We start from the raw sequence: 20,197 nt of genomic DNA, 5'->3' as shown, positions 1-20,197 counted from the left end.
AATTTATTGGCCCCCATGGTATTTACAGTATATAATGGTCATTTTAAACAGAAGGACATGCAGCGAATCTCCTGTAAATGCTCAAAGCCACAGGAATTAATGCCAGGGTCTGAGGTCTGCCAGCCTGGGCTGCTTACTGGACACACACATCATGCTTCATTTAGTACTACATGAAAGTTAATCAAGTTGAATAACCTTTTCCTGAAATGTCCCAGGAAATGAGGTAGAAAAATTAAAACAGTTAGATGTCTGCTGAAAAGCAAATATATTTATTATGCACTTTAATATACACAGGGATTTTCGCTTAATATAATACAAGGAATAAAATAAAAATTTTACAATGTGAAATTCATTCAATGTACATTAAAGGCTATTTACAACCCACTCCAGGAAAAAACAGTCTATCTGCAAACCAAGTTAACTGAGGAGTTCAGATGGGGAATATTAAGCATAACAGACATTTGCATAGCAGAGTAACTGAGGAGGGAAAACACCTTTTTAGTTGTGAAGAACTGGTAATGTTTTCAATACTGATCACAGAGAAGACAAAAATGCATCCATTGTGCCTTGGTATCTCTCAATGCATTTCTCTCCAGGTGAGTTTTGCCACATGCACACAGTATTGATATCCTTGTCCACAAAACAGTCTTTTCCCAGCTCTCCCATCAAGAATTTTGGATGTCTTGTGGAGATGACCTCGGAAGGACCAGCGAAATGGGATGGAAACAGGATTCCTGTTTTATTCAGGTTTTTGGGTGGTGAGAACTGCTGCCCTGGCAGAAGGAGCTGTGCTGAGTCACAGCTCAGCCTCTGCTCACCTCCACTCCATTTATGAGAAAGGGCAGAGGGAACATGGGGGAACAGAACTTTGCTTGGCACACAAACCCCTCACAAATGGTGATGCTACAAATCACACTCAACAGCAATGTGGAATTACACAGACCTTCTGAGAAAATAGATCATTTTAAGCAATTCATGCCCCATCCCAAAGGGATATTCAAAATGTGGCAGAACTGTCATTCTGAACACATTTTTGACAGGTCTACTTTCTGCTGATTTGGAGAGAGGGTTTCCCCAGTGACTGTTTCAAATGTAAATTCTATTCACACAAAACCCACCAGACTATCTGTAAGTTGTGGCCCCTTGTGAAACTGGCCATATTTTTACGTCCTCCGTCCACAAGGTGCAATTAATAACAACACAATAAAATTAAATAAATATAATCCCAATGACAGTCAAGGTCAGTAGAAAAAATGTTGGCATTCAGGGATCCTTTCCCACAGAACAAAACATACATCTAATCACTAAGAATTCTTGCACAGTATTGCAAATGTACTATATTTGAGGTTTGGAACAAGTTTGCTGAGAACATTTTGGTACTTTCTCTTTTCTAAACCACTAACCCTCTTAAGGCCATTCTGCCAGACTCCTGTTATGTTTATTTTATAATTGTCCCACAGGGACAAGAAATTCAATACATGAAACATTCAGAAATCCATATTGCCGTGTGTCAGCTTCTAACATCTAATTTTACTGTAGGATGAATGCCTGACTATAAAAGATCCTTTTTTTTACATTTAGGAAAAAGCAAATAAGAATGGAGATGCAAGATTTTTAGGAAAAAAATAAAGTTTGGATGATGGTTGATTATAATAGCCAGACATGGAGCCCTTTAGTGCCTCAGAATATGCACTACATCTACATCCAGGGGCCATTCATCAAAGTTTAAGGATCTAATTATTCATCTATGAAAAATAACCTCAGCTCTCTATCACCTTATTTCTGGAATGATTAGAATTAGAGTACGAAAAGGATGAAACCCAAGCCTTTAGAAGAAATACTTGCATACAAAAATAGGCTTATTTTCTAAAGAGCAAGGCTGTGAAATGGTGAATAGCAGAATATAGCTCGCATTTGTAGGAGAAAAGAACCCATTTGTTTCATTTTATCACTTGCAAGTAAGATGTGCACACTCAAAGGGAAAACTTGCACTGCTCACTTTCACAACAAGCTTGGCTTTGCTCTTTCATACAAGTAAAGCCTTTCTGCTGTAAGAGCAGGAAAGCAGATCCCACTGTCCAGAGCTGGACTCTGCTGATTACCCGTGCTGCAGGTACAGAGACAAGCTGCCTCCACCCAATCCCCGTGAAGCAGGACCCACATTCATTAAAGTTTGTGCTTTAAGGAGTTTTTGTCTCAGGACAGGGCTAACTCAGTAATCTCTGCACTCCCCAGGCAATGCTGCTGCTGTGCTTTTCCACCTCGCTGCACGTTCTCTCAGCCTCACTCACAAAGGGTCTGCATTTGCCATGGTTTGCTCTACTGACATTCCCAAAAATAGTCCTTTACCTTGGAAAAGAGAAGGAGCTGTTTCTAATGTATAGAGATATACAAGAAAGCAGGATCAGACCTTTTAGCACCTCAGACATACCCATATTAGTTACCTCTTCACCGTAGCAATAACAGAGGCTGTTGAAGACCAAGTGTCCAAAATTTGCCTATTGCTTTCAGTGGTCCCAGTCTGCCATCCAGATTTGGTGCTGTAGTACCAGAGAGTTGATTTTTGCCTCTTAAAAATCCCAAAGACACTGCAGGTAGTTGCAGTCCACCTTCTTTGCCACCACTGAACAGCAATTACACAGACAGAACACACAAGTACAGTATTTATAAAATACTGTTACAAGACTTGTAATTCTGGAGGGAACCTTTTGAAGTACATGGGAAACTGACAATACATGACAACAATGCAAATGTGACAAACTCATTGCTTATTTTCTTTAGCCACAGAAAAATAAATACAAAAAGCACTGCCTTTTCCATAACACAGTTCACTGTGGCACATGCACCTCTACCAAGCTATCTGGAATAGGAAATCAAAATTCCTGGTGGTTACCATTTTCAGCTGTGGTCAGGCAAATACAGCATATATCTTTCTGCAATTTAAAAAAAGTGCTCATTCTGTGTATTAAATACAAAGTACACAAAATAAAATTTCGAAGCACAGAGGGTTATACTGAGAAGGCAGCCTGAAAATGTAGGCACGTTACAGTAATTAAGGTAACTGTACTGTAGGAATCACATTCTTGAATTTCTAGGTGGACTAAACAAGCATTGTTTGCTTTCATCCCAGCCAGCTGATAAATCATTGGGAGCAGAAGCACTTCTGTTCACAGCATCATGGAATTGGCCTGCAAGTATAAAATAAAAACATTTAGCTTTGAAATAGCCTGTGACACAAAGAACACTGTCAGAAATGGAGCTGCATCTTCCCTAGTTAAAGCCAAAAGCAGGCAACAACAGCCTGATGAGGAAAAGTGTTTCCTGCCTAACCCCAGTGCTGTGATGATTCCCTGAGCTCTCTGCCATCCCAAGCAGCATGAGCTTCCTGGACAGGCTGGGAAGCAACAGCCAGGGAAGGAAAAGTCATTCCTGTGGTGCTCCCATGGAGTATTTCTGATGTGATTCCCCACAGGTGACTCATTCATCCACCAGCCAGGGAAATTACCATTTCTTCTGCTTGAGATTTGGCAAATGAGGAGGTGAATTACAGCTTGTGCCAAGCAACTCCACACAGAATTGTTCTAAACTTATTCTTTAAAGTGATGCTCTGGAAAGTGTTAAGAGAAAAGCAAAAGGAACCATTTGGTTATCCACACCTCATTTTTTTAGCTGTTTGCATAACCAAGAACTTCACTGAGAGAAACCTTCAACTTTCAGTAACACCCCATTTGTTCCAGAAAAAGCAAAGCCAAATTTTAGTATTATATGTGGTTTGTTCAGATTTCTTTATATGCTGTTTATATTTTAAAATCAAAAAAAGATGGAAAAATTCACCAAAACCAGTCTTTTGATGACAGGTCAGGTCAGATGAACACATTCTATGTCAGAACCATGCAATGGATTTACAAAAAAGTACAACATGAAAGCAAGAGATGAACATCAGGTGCAGGCACGCAGGAGTTAGGAAATACAATCCTTAATTACATGTTTTAAAGTTTTATGGAAGCAGGAAAAAATTACAAATAAATTCTAATCCTGTTTGGGCATGATGTGCTACTGTGGGAATCTGAAGCTCTCATAACTTTTATGAGGATTTAAGGACTTTTCTCCCCCAGCTGATGATTCCTCTCTGTGCTTTTTCCTGCTGTCCTGCTCCACAGCTCATCTGACCCTTTGGTAAAATTTGCATTTTAGAAATGTGCAGGCTCCAGTGCAGATGTTTTTGAAACACTTTGTTGTTTCAAACATTTTAAATGAACCAAAACGGGTCCTGTGAAATATTCTACTGCTCTGCAGTTCTCCAGGGACCTCAGCTACATCTACAGATGTATTCCATCAAAATCAGTTTCCAGGACATTTTGGGAAAAAGCCTGTTTATGTGTTTTTGACAGCTGAAAACCTTCCATGTGTGGATTTTACACCACCTGCAACTGTCCCAGAAACATGCTGTCTTTGATGGTCTGCAGCAGAACTGAGTCAGAACTGGCAAGAACATTCCTGGTCTAAGGAGCAGCAGCCTGACCTGTCCAAAATGCTGCTTTCACACACAAAATAAAGTTTTCAAAAATAAGCAAACTAGCAGTAAGAGGTGGGCACACATTTCATAAAGATGCTGCTTCTCTGAAACACCAATGGAAAACAAATTAACACATTCCAAATATCCTAAAAAACACACATCTCAACAGGAAGAGGGAGAAAAACAGAATTATTTTAGCTGACAGACTGACAATTCATGTCAGAAAAAGAGACTTATAATTACTTTTTCAGCTTAAAATTCAGTTTTGGAGAGGAGGTGAGGTATCTAAATGAACTCCACATTTTTAAGAACATCAGAGTGGTCAAAAAATTGGTACCATAACACAGATTATTACTTTTCTCAGTGCAAGATTATCTCTTTTATATGGGGATTACCTTTACAGTAACAGATTATATATAAAATCAAAGCTTTAGAATAATATTTTAGACTTATGCTTGACCCTTGAAATCCACATTCAGAAAAGTGGTTGCCTATAATTTATAAGAACCTTCAGAAACTTTCTGAGGAGCATTTTTGTAAATAATGAAATAAAGATTGTATTTGAAAACATCATTAACTGAAATTCTCACCTGTCCTTACATTTGACAATGAAATTCCAAATCAATGCTATGTGGAACCCACTTATCAAAGACAGTGGGGCACAATTTGAGCAACTGAATTCAACAGACAACTCCACAGTGATCCAATTCCTCTATGGCTGATGCTTTTATATGGCAGCAAAGGAAATACTTGCCAGGTTAAGATTTTAGCATCCACCACATAAGGAATTATGATGGTAAATGATAATAAAATGCAATTTTAGCACATTTTAAATGAGATGCAGGCATTTGGCTCCTTTGTGACTGGGTAAGTTACCTTTTACAAGGGTGTTTCCTTCTTGTAGTTGAAGCTTGGGTCGCCAGCTTCAATCTGAAGTTTTAAGGCTTGCTTAAGGCTGAGCTCTGTCTCTGCAGGGGGATAGCCTTCCAGCACATCCTGATGCCCTCTGTCCTGCACCGTTCGTGGGACAGAAACCCTGCCCAGAAAAACCTGATTGCTCTGGAGGTGGTAATTGGGGTTTGTCATAATGCCATTTCTCTTCTTCTGCTCCCCACTCTGCTGGTGAATCAGGAACTGCTGCTGAGATCGACCAACTTCTTGCTGAGCTGGAGGGACCAAAATTTTGCACTGTGGCTCTGGTGGCACTGATTTCAGTGGCATGCTTGTGCCAGATTTGGCAATGGGTACTCGTTTATCGAACTGAGTCATTTCATACTCTAGCACTTTGGGCTGGGAGGAACTACTCTGCTTTATTTTTTTTCCAGCTGAGCCAGACTTGCTGGAGTTGTCTGCTTTGCCCCCTTTGTTCGCTTTAGTTGACTTCAAGCTCGGTTTTACTTGGCTCCATTCGAACTCGCTACTCGGTGAATTGTGGTTCTGACTCAGGGAATGAGTTGTGGAAGAAGGGGAAACAATGGACTGCCTGCTCCTGCTGCGTGGCAGGGAATGCTGCTGGATTTGCTCCGTGAACGACAGGCTGTGGAAACTGTCAATGGGCACCGTCTGAGCGGTGGCCGTCGAGGACGTGGTGCGGAGAGAAGAATTTTTGGAGCTTTTCAGGGAATTGTTGGATAAAGATGATTTCTGGCGGTCAACCGTGGAGTCGGGAGACTCCGAAGGAGAGCTGAAGGCGTGTGCAGGCCCATTGGATAATCCCCGCATTCCAGGCTGCACGTCTCCTCCAGTGCTGCCCGAACTGTTGGACTTCATGGTTAGGGACTGCATTTTAGAGGAGACGGACTGCAGGGGTTTCTGCTCCATTGTGTGCACTGGAGACGGAGTGCAACCATTCAGAGTCGACGCACCATATTTTTCCAGTAATTTAATGATCTGGGAGTGTCCATTTTTGGCAGCGACCCGCATAGCGGTGCGCCCGAATTGGTCAGCGTGATTGGGATCAGCACCATGCTCCAGTAACACCTGGACAACGTCAATGTGCCCCTCTTGGGCTGCAATGCAGAGTCCAGTAGCACCTTGATTGCACGTGTGGTCGACCAGAGCACCGTGCTCGATGAGGAGCTGCACGACCTTCACGTGGCCCTGCCAGGCAGCCGACTGCAGGGCGGATCTCTTCTCGTTGTCGGCGGCGTTCACGTCGGCGTGGTACGTGATCAGCACCTGCACCATCTCCAAGTGGCCCTGCCAGCAGGAAACATGGAGCGCCGTTCTTCCTTCAGCGTCGCTCGCTTCGACGTTCGCACCGTTCTCTAAAAAATACTCGGCCATTGTCAGCTGGTTTTCCAACGCCAGGATATAAAGCGTTGGCCGGCCATCGGCATCTTTGTAGTTCACATCTGCCCCGTGGCTGAGCAAGAGCTCAACTATGTCTCTGTGACCTTCCAAGGCAGCAACCCGGAGAGCGTTTCTGCCGTCGTAGCCTCTCTGATCAATGTTGGATTTATTTTCCAGTAACATCTGCACGCAGTCGTAGTGACCTTCCTGCGCGGCTAGTATGAAAGGTATCCGTCCATCGTTATCAATTTCATTTGTTCTAGCACCTTGTTCTATAAGAGCTTCACAGATCAACCTGTGACCTTCAAAAGCTGCCATGTGCAAAGGTGTCCAGCCTGCATCGTCTCTGTGATTTTCATCCAGCCCCCTGTCCAGCAGAGTCCGTACCACTTCGACATTGCCCTGCGCAGACGCTATGCTCAGCACCGTCCTCCCTTCGCTGTCAATGCTGTCCACGGCCGCGCCCCAAAACAAGAGGGTATTCACAACCGAGGCGTGGCCCATGGAGGCAGCCGCCAGCAGCGGCGTCCGGCCGTTGTTGTCCGTGTGGTCGACATCGGCTCCCCCTTCCAGCAGCAGGTCGACCACATCCACGTGTCCCTCGTAGGCGGCCACCAGCAGCGGGGTCATGCCGTCCTTGTCGCAGTGGTCGACCTCGGCGCCGCGGTCGATGAGCAGGCTGACCACCGAGGCGTGGCCCTTGCTGGCCGGCACGCAGAGCGCCGCCACCGACAGCGCCGTCCTGCCGTCCACGTCCTCGTGGTTCACCTCCGCGCCGTGGTCCAGCAGGTGCTCCACGATCTCCCTGTGCCCCATGTAGGCGGCGGCGATCAGGGCCGTCCTGCCCTCGTTGTCGGCTTTGTTGACCTCGGCGCCGTGCTGGAGCAGGTTCAGCACGATGTCCTCGTGGCCGCCCCAGGCCGCCGCCCTCAGCGCCGTGCGGCTGTCGGCGTCCGCGCAGTCCACCTTGACGCCGGCGTAGAGCAGCGCCGACACCACCTCCGTGTGGCCCCCCCAGGCCGCCGAGCGCAGCGCCGTCCAGCCGTCCTGGTCCGTGTGGTTGACGTTGGCCCCGCAGCCGATGAGGCAGTTCACCACCTTGGTGTGGCCCTGCCGGGACGCCAGGGTCAGCGCCGTCTGCCCGTGCCCGTCCTCGATCTCCAGGTCCGCGCCCCTCGACACCAGCAGGTTGACCACGTCCAGGTTGCCGCTGTAGGCCGCGTTGGCCAGCAGCGTCCTCCCGTTGGAGTCGCACTGGTTCACGGACGCCCCGTTGTCCAGCAAGGTGCGGATGGAGTCCTCCCGCTCCAGGGCCTGCCGCACGATGCAGGACGTGCGGTCGTCCTCGCTGTTGACGTGAGCGCCGGCCTTCACAAGCAGCTGTAACACCTCCTGCTCTTTGGGAATCAGGGTTGACAGGGAGTCTTTGACGGGTGTGCCGTTCCATATCATCCACAAAGCCAGCTCTGACGTCTCCAACTGCAGGTTGGAGTTGATGAGATGCAGAGCAAACTCTTGCGCTTCCAGCGGCGTCAAATCCTTCGCCCGGCAGGTGTAACTCATGGCCAGCATCCTGTGTCCCTCGGCGGCGTTGCACAAGTATTTCTGCGTGCAGTGCTTTACGTCCAGCAGCCACTCCGCAAAGCTGTAATGAAACAAGATTTTTGTATTTCCAAGGCCGTCGATAAGCACTTTGGACAGGACATCCAACTTGCGCTGGAAGTCCTCCATGGTCAGCGCCATGTTTTTGGTCCACACCGCGTGATACAATTCCGTGGTGGTCAGGGGCCTGCAGGCTGCCAGAATTACATTAAGGATGGGCTGCACCTTTGCAAACTGTTTTCTCACAAAAAGTCTCTGACAGAGCCAAAGGTAGAGGCCATTTAACGTTCCTGGAATATCACGGATCTCCCGCAACATGATAAAATTCTCCACGACTCCATCCAGGACCCGTTCCAGATACAAAAAGCAGCCGCTGCTTTTGATGTGCAGCTGATTCAGCATTTCTGCTGTTTCTTTTGTGAGGTGCTGTCTCAGGGCTTCTTCCTGGTCCAAACGATGCAGAATATATTGCTGCACATCTTTCACAATGTAAGCCTTTCGGAGGTCGTCCAGACTTATTTTCCGAAAACCTGTTGAGAGGGGAGAAAGCTGCAATTATTTCTGATCCAGTTTGGCTTAACTCAGTGTCGAAAGAAGAGTACAAAAAAACCAAGACATTTCTGGATGGGGAACACCCACAGCAAAATATTTTCCCTGTAAACACAGTGAATATAAGTTAATTATAATAGCAGAAAACTTGGATAATCAGATGCACTGTTATCATTATCTACTGTAAGAAAAATATGTGCTATTAACAAAAACAACATTGAAAATCAGTCTGAATTAGGCATTGTGCATCTGCCTTGGACAATACTAAACACCTAAGCAAAACCATCAAAACTGCAACCAAAATAAGATTATTAAGTATTATTATATTATTAAAGGAATAATCCCTTCTCCAGTGTGGTTAACAATGGAATTCTAAGTAATTTTCAGCTACTTAGATTAAGACAATTATTATGTTTATTTAATTACAGAAGACAGTATTCACACCTGCTGCATATTCATGATTAAATGTATATAAATCACTAACCTGACCACCACCGTTTCTTTTACAAGCTTTTATGATACAGGAGAGACACTCAAAAATAATTTTAAACATCTTCAGATGTCTGCACACCAAAAATTACCTATTTTTCCAAGTGAGGACTGAGTTCTAGATAAACACCCTGGTTCTCTGGTAGGTGACTCACTGTGCAAAGACACAGGTTCTCTCACAGTTGTATGATCTCATTGTTTTCCCAGGCTGTTTACTCTTTAGAGGAAACAGGGACGCTATTCCATGCATGCAGGCTGCATCCTCCCCTCCCCACTCGAGGAAAGGGACACTGCTCCTAGCAGCACGTGCCAGGAAGTTCCCTGTGCCACCTCAGGCTCTCAGGAATGGGGCTGAAGCGAGGCAGAGCCGTGTGGAGACACAGCTGCCTCTGCCATTTCAAACATTTGCTGTGCTGGGGCCAAGGTAAGCACTCGATGAGGACCTACCCTGTCTGATTAGCGACACACGGCGCTGTTGGAGCGCTGCTCTTGCGGAAGCCACGGGAAAACCACAGAGGTCACGGACACAGCGGCTCCAGCACCTGTGTTTTGGGACAGAACTGCACCTCACTCCTCCAGGGACAGGCTGTGATGCCTTCCTTGCTCAGACACAAGAATAACTCTGCCCTTCAAACCAAAGCTAAGTTACTAAACTGAATTGTACTGAAGGAAAAGCAACCATAGATCAATGTGTTCAATTCAATTCTGGCCCCTTCTCCACTGGAAAAAAAAATCATTTTAAGCGAGCCTCTGAAGGATGTTGCTTCTAGATATATGTTTTTGTTGTATTTAAACACTCTGTGGATCAAACTGCTCAGTCTGTGAGGTTGTTCTGACAGCAAATTCAGGCTGGTAACAGAGCTGTGGTTTTAGCTCCCCAGTGGCTTCAGCAGAGGTTCTGAATGTCCCATTAAGGTCACTCCGTTAATTGTTTAGTCTACATGAGCACTGTACAAACACCACAGATGAGAACAGAGGCCAACTATGGAAGTGTTACTAAAATATTTCTGCTTCCCTCAGTAATTATGGAAGCACTACAAACAGGACTGAACCAATAGAATACCTAAAACAAAATAATGCTTCTCCATGAAATGAAATCATTGGAGAAGACACTTTTGCACAGTCACTTCAGAAGATAAGATTACACAAATAAGATTGAGTACTTGAAGATTTCTGAAGGAGAATGCCAGGAGGAAGAAAATAATCTTTCTCCATTCCAGAGGCTTATTTTTTTTTTCTTTTTGGCTCTAAAAGAAAACACAGAACCAGCTTTATCCACCATGATGTGGACAAATTCAAGCAATATCCTAACCTGACCTACAGGGTGGCATAATTCATTGCTTTACTATGTATTTTATTAAAATATTCTCTATGCAACTCTGTGAAGCCCTTAATTCTTGCATATAACCCAAATAAAAAACTTTGCTGAGTAAGAGCAGACAGTGCCCTGTGATTCTGTAGATTCTAAGCTCCCACTTGAAGTGAAAGGCTGTTTCTAGGTCAGGATCCTTCAGAAGATACAGAAATTAAAAAAAGAACACCAAAGCCAGGGCATTGCTTGGTGCATGGACTCACAGCCACATGCATACAAGGAGCTGTAATTAAAGGCAATGTCCCTTTGCCTGCCTTGTGTGTGCAGAGGGAACAGCTCTGTTTTGCTCCATCTGGAGCAAATGCAACCATCCTGCTCACTCACCTTCCTTTGAACTGCCTCAAAGATCTGTCTCTTGGCTGAACAAGAACAGGCAGGGAGCTCTGCAAACTCATCCTCTATGTCTTTAGACCTAAATGACCCTGCTCACCAAAATCCCCAACTTCTCCCATTAATCCCATGCCCACATCCTGCCTTCTGATGCACACCTGCAAATGCAAGCTATTTTTATTTCTGCATCGCTCAAGTGTTTTTTCAGCAGCGGGTTTCATTTCCCTGCTATGAGAAAACCCCTGATGGACTGGCACAACAGCAACCCTGAGATTACAGCTGATGTTCAGTGTTGCCTGACTAATGATTACACTTCACCTCCCCTGACTCCCAGCCTTCCCAGGAAAACTTGCAGTGATAACTGTTCAGGCGCCTCTGTCTCAGACTCTTGCTTGCCTTGCAAGTGTTCTTTGAAAAAACAATTTTCATTTTGCTTCCCAAAATGGGTGGGAAAGTGAACAAATAAACCCAAAGCCTAAGCCCTCCAAATAAAAAAGTAAAAAAAGGAAGGGTTTGTGTGTTTGGCATTTTTTTTCTCATTTAAATGAGGTATCAGTGCCAAAAGAAGCTGTGGATGCTCCATTCCTGGAAGTGTCCAAGGCCAGGCTGGATGGGGCTCTGAATAACCTGGGATAGTGAAAGGGGGTTGGAATGAGATGGTCTTTAAGGTCTCATCTGACACAAAATATTCCAAAATGGTCTGATTACTTTGTTCCACACTAGAGCTAAAAATATTACCCTGATCTGAGATACACTAAATATCTAAGCACCTCTGACTTATTTATAATTTCAGGAGGCTGCACAGCAATTTTCAATTATTTGATTGGCTGCATGTTTATGGAAGCCAAAATTTGCTTTTTTTTTTCCTTTTTTCTTTTCTGCAGTAGTTCCATACAATATTTGTTAATGAGATCCTGTGCTTTGTATCTGAAAGAAAGCTTGGATAGCAAGAAGCACAGTACACTCATCCCAGGGATGAAACACTCTTTACGGGCTGGGATTAACAAACTGCCATTGTAACAGAATTTTAGACATAAACAGGATGTTAATTTTAACCACTGCATCAGTCCATACTATAATAAACAAATAATTCAAAAGAAGCCTTATGTATAGAACTGAATTTTTAAAGTCTGACTTTTCTGTTGTTAGCTTGCAGAAGAAAGACAAAGCTATGGTTTTTTCTCCCAAATATCTGCCTAAATGAAGTCATTTTACATTTCCAAACAAAGCTCCTGCAAACTTGTTTTTCAACCCTGCCCCATACAATAAGTCACTTTCATGGATATGAAGCACCAAAATATTAAGAGAAAGCTCATTTTGTTTCAGATGCATTCCCATGAACTACTTAAGCTCAGCAAAACAGAAGTTACAGTAGACAGAACTTGCAGTCCCACGACCTTGCTTCTTGCATTGTTAAAATTTTTCTTACAACACATCACTTTCAACCCAATGGGAGATCCAATATGGATTGTTCTAATTTATTACATTTCTGGCAGCTCTGTAAACAAATCTGTTCCAAATGTATTCCTTGGCAAGACCTAGGGTCATTCAAAAGGGGGAAAAAAGTCTCTTGGTTATAAATACTTTTATAGCATGTCAACCTTTTCATACTTTAATAACAAAAAAAGCTATTAACTAGCAAGCTTCAATACTTAAAAATATCCTTCCACTTTCCATCTTTAAATGCATTTACATAAGCACATAACAGAAGTTTTAAATACATTTTAATGTATTTAACTGAATTGTTAGCTTTAAAGTAATCCAAATTATTACTAACATGGCAATAATTTGGCATTATTAATTTATCCTGCTGATCTAAACAGTATTGAATTAGGTACTTCTGTGGCCATTTATGCACACCTGCTCAAAAAGAGTAACTTCTCCAGCAGAGTAAAGGGCACCTGGAGACTCAGGCAGCTTTTTAGTGCATTTGCAGCATATTGTGCATTACAAATTCCTCTGCCTCTTCTGCAGGTGCTACGAGACACCGAGGCTGAAATCTGCTGCTCCCACTGGTCCGTGTCACTGCACAGAAGTTTATTTAATTAGATCTACAGGTAATAGTCCATTTAAAACAATTTAGCCTTCCCTCTTTAATTACAAGGCAATTAAATTTCAAGTTCACAGACAACTTTTTACAAGGAAATATGAAATTCCCTAGTACAATGCTTTCAAAGTGGTAGTGAAAAGAAAGGACACGGTAATTAAAAGCTCCCTATATACTTACCAGGCATTCTAAATAATTTTTCTTTCCAAACCCCAAACCTAAACAAGAAATAAACTTTTTCAAAGCTTCAGTATTATAAAAGTAAATTTTACAACCACATAAATATATAGTTTATCTTTTATAGTAAGAATCCAACTCCCATGAAGACTTCAAAGAAACATGAAATCACCCAAATAAGTTCCAACCCACAATGAAAAATTAGAAGACAACTTAGATTTTTTATTTTGCAAGCAATCTCTCCTGAAGTAGTCTCATGTTCACTCCAACTTAACTATCTAAAAAATTGGCCTGATTTTAAAATGTCTCAAGTTTTCCAACTATTATGAGGGATTTTCAAGACAGGAAATTAGTTTTGTAAGCACGACTAATATGCTTTCAAGATTTAGTCTCATTTTAGAAGAAGCATCACAATTAGCTCATTAGCTAAAAATAAAAAAAAAAGTTTTATGTTCTGTGCCATGCTGGAAAGACTGTGTTGATGTAGCTGCTTGAGTGCCCACACTTGGAGCCAAATGATAGCAAATGATGATGTGGGAGACAAATAACTATTGGTGCAAGACAGGATTGTTACATTTAGGGGGAAAGCCACTAGGAAAAGCAAGCTGGCAGCATGTGGTTGGTGACAGAGCAGATGAAGAGAAGGCAGTTATCTGTCCCTCTCCTTTTATCCTTTTATAACTCATTTGGCATTTGCTCACTGTGGAGGGTGACCGCAGACTCAGCCAGGCATCATCTCACATTTGGTTCATATTTTTGAGGTTGTTTCTGTAGCCACAAGAGGCAAAACTTTTTTTTTTTAAACTTTGGTTGTTGGTTTTTTTTTTTTTAATTAATGAAAGCTGAGAATCTGAGCAAGGGGAAAAAATCTGCAGCATGTTATGCTACTACAGAATCTGGGAATACAGAAGGGCCCAGAGCACAAGCTGCAGCAGATGCAGGCACAGCAATTCAGTTTTCATGAATAAGCCTCCACCAGAAGTGAAAGAACAAAGAGGATCAGAACAAACACCCCTCCTCCTTTTCTCATTCTCAAGAGTGCTAGGGATGATTATTCACCACTGGCAGCCTCAGGATGACAGTGGGTGAGAACGACTGGACTCTCTCTTCCATGTCATCACTGTTTCTGGCACAGGAGCTGCTTGCACAACTCCCATCTGTACTGCACACCCAAAAAAGAGCATCATCAGGACAAGGCCACTGCAGCAGGCCTGCTTCCACTCACTGGGTACACTTTGCTGAAATGAGAGCTAAATCTATTTGTCAGGCAAATCCGGAGGAAGTTTTCACTGCACGAAAATTTTAAGTGAAAACAGATATAAACTTACTGCAAACACATTAATATTGGTTAATGTATATTTCATATCATACCCCAAAACTTTTTAACAGAAAAAAATACAAATGGGATACATTTTCTTCATCAATCCTAACAGGATCCCAGTCTCTTTTATGAAGTTACAGTGCAACTGATTTTTATTTGGTCAAAATACTTATACTTGATCTTCTATTCTGCCTGCCCACCAAGTAAATATAAATAGCTTTAAAAATTGGCTCAGCTAAAAGTAAACATTCAAATACCACAAAGGAGAAGAAGAGCTTGCCCCAGTAGAAGAGTTAATGTCAGTAAATCCTTTTCAGGCTAGGACCCAAAAAGAAATCCACAATATTTGCAGTTTTACAACACCAAGTTGCATAGTTTCTGAAGTCAGCAGAAGCTTCAGCCATGCTCCTCATATCCTCACTGCACCTTCTGCAAACCTGAATATTGGCTGGCAACAGGAAAATCCTCCAACAGTGTATTAAATGGGCAGTCATCACATTGCTGTAATGTCACATTTTCCTTTCACAGTGGCTAAACCACAACTACCTCCAAAGAGACCCTAAAGTTTCTTCTCAATTAGTATCCAATTCTTTCTTTGCTGTACCTTTCCCACAGTGAAGATGGGATTATAGTATCACACACCAATTTCCTTTATGCTGTTCATCAAGCCATACTCTGTGGAAATGAAAAATTAACTCACTGGAATTAAATTGCTTTTAAAGGCATATCCATTACTTCTGCTGATTTTTCCTGTCAAGAATTCCATCTGGAAATATACTTAGAAGACAACAGCAATTTTTTAGGGCTAGTCTGATACACTATGATTCAATGGAAAGGAAATAGGATTGTTGTGAGAAAGTTTTGTCTGTTTTTTTGGCAATAACACCCATATCTAATCAGCCAAACTTTGACAAAACTATTCCCAGATGAATGCCTGAAGGAACCCTATGAAGCTACCCAAAGGTTCTTTGTTGTCACACACTCCCAAATACCAGTCTTCATGCCTGCCACTGATTAATACAGTATTTAATTCCAAAATACAATTATCCCATCGACCTTCTGCCACTGTGGAAACCAGCAAGCCTATGGGTCTGAGTTCTATAATCTCATTTTTGTCCTAATTGTGTCCTTAATACACACATGCTTTACACATAGACCTGGAATCCAGTCCAGATATTACCTGTTATTAAATTTCAGAGAACTTCCAGTAACAATGTCATTACAGTGAAGAAATGTTCTCATGACACAGTAAAGCCTGGATGAAGAAACTATAAAATTTTTTTTTTACTGTGAAACCTTTGCTGAAAGTACAGTCTCAGAATCCACATCTACGTTGTTCCTCTCTCCAATTTCACCTTCAGAGATTATTACCCACTTTCTGCAAACACAGAGAGAGATTTTAATGGGAGATGAAAGGAAAAGCTTCTGAGGTTGTAAGGAATGGGTGTAGGCAGCTGAAATACTTCTGCACTTACACATCACCTATGCTGTTTGAAGCTCTATAAAACCAGCAAAGCAAAACTCAAAACACTGGAGAGAACACGGATTCTTTGCAAAGATAAAATTTACCTCTAAAATGCTAGGCTGATTTAATCTTTCCTTGGGAAACAGGGATGTGTGTTTTTTTAGAATTACTATTTTTGCTATTGTCATTTTTTTAGAGCAGTGCTTTCCACCATCCCCAGGGCTGGTGAATCCCACAATGCCTGTGCTCTGTGCTCACCTGTAAACATTTTTGTAACAGCTTTACTCTGCTTGCGGGCAGAGCACAGGAGGAGCAGCCAGGGAGGGAAGAACTCGAAGTGGCTGGCCAGAATCTCTGCTATGGTCCCAGACAAACTTGTGGAAGTCTGTTCACCCTCAGAAACGTTGCAGCCCTCATCCACTGAATCCACCAGCATGAAGAGGCTCTGCTGAGGGGGCTTCATTCCCAGGAGAGGGAGCAGAATGCACCTGCAAGGAACACGACACAAAATCCGTATTTAAATGCATTTAACAATACACTGACTGTCATACAGGCACCCAGGGCAGAGCTGAGATCAACTTAAAATGAAAAGTCACTTTTTATAAACAGTTACCATGGAAAATATTGAAGTAGAATAAATTAAAAGAAAGACTTTGAACAAATAGTGATGCAGTGCTTGTTTAGGCACCATTACTTTTTCATGAACTTCTAATTTGTAACTTGAAAGTTATGTCATAGTGTTCAAGGCTCATTAGAAGACTTGGAAAAATGGTGCTTCACTCAGAATCTACTTGGCTTGAAGCTTAAGAACTTCACTACTGTTTACTCTCCCAAAGCTGTTACCATTGCTTATCAGAAACTAATAGTGAACAATAGCTGGTCATGGAACAAAAATCTGAAAGACATGAAATATCAAAGCTCAAAGAGTTCAAGTCTGAATGAATAACACTATTACAAAGAACAGAATTTCTGCCATACCTCCACAAATAAAATGCAAATTAGTAGCAGACTGAAGCGTTCTGCAGTGACTTTGATGTATTAGCTTTTATTTATATTGAAGTTGCCAAGCTCCTGTTACTGGGAAAGGATCACCTGCATCCTCAGGATGCAGCTCTAACAACACATCTGATTGTGTGGCTAAAAATTTCAAATTTGCATCTTCTGTTCCTCTCTTTAGCAGGTGGTTCTTAAAAATATACCTAACTGCATTTATATGTATCTTTAAATAGCACTATTTAACCATCATGCATCTATTCAGTATTTCCACACTACACTACTGTTTTTTGGGGAACTTCATAGTGAATTAGGCCTGTAAGTTCCACTGACTAAATTATCTTTAAATACACTTGGCAAGTAAGCTTTGACTTTATAGTACAAGGATTTGGAAAATGAAATGAGGTGAGAAAAATACAGATCTGACAGTTTACTTCCTTGTAAATTTGCTGTTTGCACATGTCCAGAAGGCATGCCCATCGTAAGTATTTTTTGTTTTACTCAAGACTATAATAACCTTTTTTTATTTATTTTACTGGACAAATTTACCTTCAGAAGACTTTGGTCAACACATTATCACCTACCAAGCATTCAAATGGGAGTACAGGAAAATCTTGCCTGTTAATGCAAGAATTTAACCCACTTCAGAAATTATACATAAGCCTTGTTAGGGGGAGGTTTGTTATTTTCTGGTTTTCTGACTGAGAAAAAAAGCAAAATGGAAACAGTGGTGCACTTTTCTCATAGTAGCAGCAGAATCTAACAGAACAGACTAGGGGAGAAATTTCCTCAGAGGTATAAAAAAGAAGTACATATAAAATAAATATTCAGTATTACATGGATTTTAAAAGATGGTCATTCCCCCTTTTATTTTTTCCAGAAGCACAAGACTTCTGGAACTCTTAGGTAGCTCTTCCCCAGCTAGGGAATCCTAGTTGTGCCTATTGTACCCTTCAGAGGATGCCTATTGTACAACTGCAATCACTGCTCACTAAAGCTGGGAAGTTAAGCAGCTAACAATTTACAGAACAGGAAATTAAAGTAGCCATGAGGTTAAAATTACTTTCCCAAGTGATGCCAATCCCACAATGAAAGGAGGCAGTTGGAAATGACCACATTTTCCACCCCTTCCCCCACCACAATGCTGCCTTGCCCCCTCAGCTATTTGTGTCAAGGCATTCTTCCTGCAACATTTCTTTCCCTATCAAAACTAATTTTCTTCTCACACAGTTCTCCGTATGAAATTACTTTTTGAGAATGAATGTTACTAGGAGATATGAAGAAATGGTAATGGTTATCTTAAATTAAAAATCTCACTTAAAAAAAACTATGTGACCCTAACAAAATGCTTACAAAATACCTTGGGAGCATTCTTGTGTCAGTTTTTACCTGCTGGGAACATCACCAAAAAAAGTGAGCAGTCATGTCTGGGAAAGATTCCCAAATCTGCCTCCAAACAGGGCTGGAAGCAGATGTCTAAGGAGACCAGTAATCTCAGCAATCACTGCTTCCAGGGACTTTCTGAGATTCAGTCTTGGCACTTAGCATCCCTTAACTGACCACACTTCCACAGCTTTGCCCAAGTCTTGTATGAACTGGTTTAAGGCTCTGGCATGCACAACAGCAAGGCTGTCTGCAGCTTAGCTACACATGAAATAATCCCTCCTTTTGTATTTAAAAACCAAAATGTCCATGATCCATTTGATATCCTTCAAATTCTGACTGGAAGGGGCATTGAGCAGTAATGTCATATTCTCACAGTCTAAAATTTGTGCCACAGCCTCTCTGAGCTATTTTTTCCTAGGCAGAGGAGCCCAAGCCCTCCACAAAATGCTATTCCACAGCCCCTTGTCTCCCTGTGCTCTGCTTCCTTCCACTCCACAATACTTGTATTTCTGAATCTTAACATAATTTAAATTCCACTAGGAAAAAATTATGCACATAAGAAATGAGGCACAATGACTTCTCCCAGCCTAGAGCAATATTAATAAAAGTGTGGCATTAACAAGATATTGATTGGGCTTTTTCTCTGAGTGCCCTTTGAAACTGTTTGATAAAATTCTGTTCTTCCACTTCACATCACATGTTCAGAGTCGATGCCAAGGAACAGAACAGTGAAACTTTTCGGGAAGTGCTGTGCTAATTTGCCAGAAGTCACATTATGTGACAGCCAGGGGCTGTCATTCATACATGGGTTAGTGGATTTGGCAGTGCTGGGCAATCATCTCTAAAGTATTTTCCAACCTACACCATCTTTTTTTTTTTTTCTTTGTGTTTGCCTCCACAACATGACTTGGTAACTCCACTCCCCTACCATTTCTTGATTACACAGGAAAATAACATAAATCAACACGGAATTAACAAGGTCTTTAAAGCACTTCCCTAAAGGGTGATTCATCTACAGATTGTTGTAGCAGATTGCTTAATTGCAGAGTGGCTCTCGAAAGATTGGAAGTTGATTTTCTTTACTTTCTGAAAGGCTAACAGCTTTATCTTTACAACTTTTATATTTAATACAGATATAAAAGTGGTTATCGTTAAAAACAACCAAGTTAACTTGTCAGTAAAAATACAAAATCTCCAGAGAAAACAGCACAATTAGGTATTTTAAATGATGGAATTCATTTTAATGGTAATCTAATGACTTACTTATGCAGAGCAAAGATGTTTTACATGCTCTGCAGCAAATAAAGAATTCCTCAGAACAATGAGCCATCCCACAGAATTCTTTAGGATTGCTACTGAGTTGACTGAACCCATGCAAACATGATTTTCCACACATGGAAGGAATATATACAGGATATGCCGAAGTTCTGCTTATGGTTGCCCTTGAGATTTTTAGATCAGACCCACAAAAACACAAAGACACAACAGAACAGAGTAGAAAGACCGTGGTGTTGTCATCAAAGACTGAAAAGAGTCACAGTGGAGTGCACATACTTATTTAAAAAATAAAAAAAAAATAAAGCAAACACATTGCCAAATAGCAATTAATGAGTGGCTCTAGAGGCAAAAGAAATCAATGTTCTTCATATCTGACTGTC

At 41.9% G+C, this 20,197-nt stretch overlaps 1 protein-coding gene across 1 annotated transcript in view; it reads right to left on the bottom strand.

Moving 5' to 3' along the window:
* Positions 1–248: 248 nt before the first annotated feature.
* The window catches only part of ANKRD50 (ankyrin repeat domain containing 50), a 35,985-nt gene continuing 16,036 nt past the window's right edge, over positions 249–20,197 (bottom strand). The window contains exons 3-5 of the mRNA XM_079305971.1: positions 16,419–16,648; positions 5,393–8,940; positions 249–3,188 (exon numbers count right to left, since the gene is read on the bottom strand). Coding sequence (XP_079162097.1) covers positions 5,396–8,940; positions 16,419–16,648 — 3,775 coding nt within the window. The 3' untranslated portion in view covers positions 249–3,188; positions 5,393–5,395. The remainder of the gene's footprint in view (positions 3,189–5,392; positions 8,941–16,418; positions 16,649–20,197) is intronic.

This window comes from Erithacus rubecula (assembly GCF_903797595.1).
Source record: "Erithacus rubecula genome assembly, chromosome: 5".
Classification (NCBI taxonomy): Eukaryota; Metazoa; Chordata; class Aves; order Passeriformes; family Muscicapidae; genus Erithacus; species Erithacus rubecula.
This window is presented reverse-complemented; position numbering and strand designations above follow the sequence as displayed.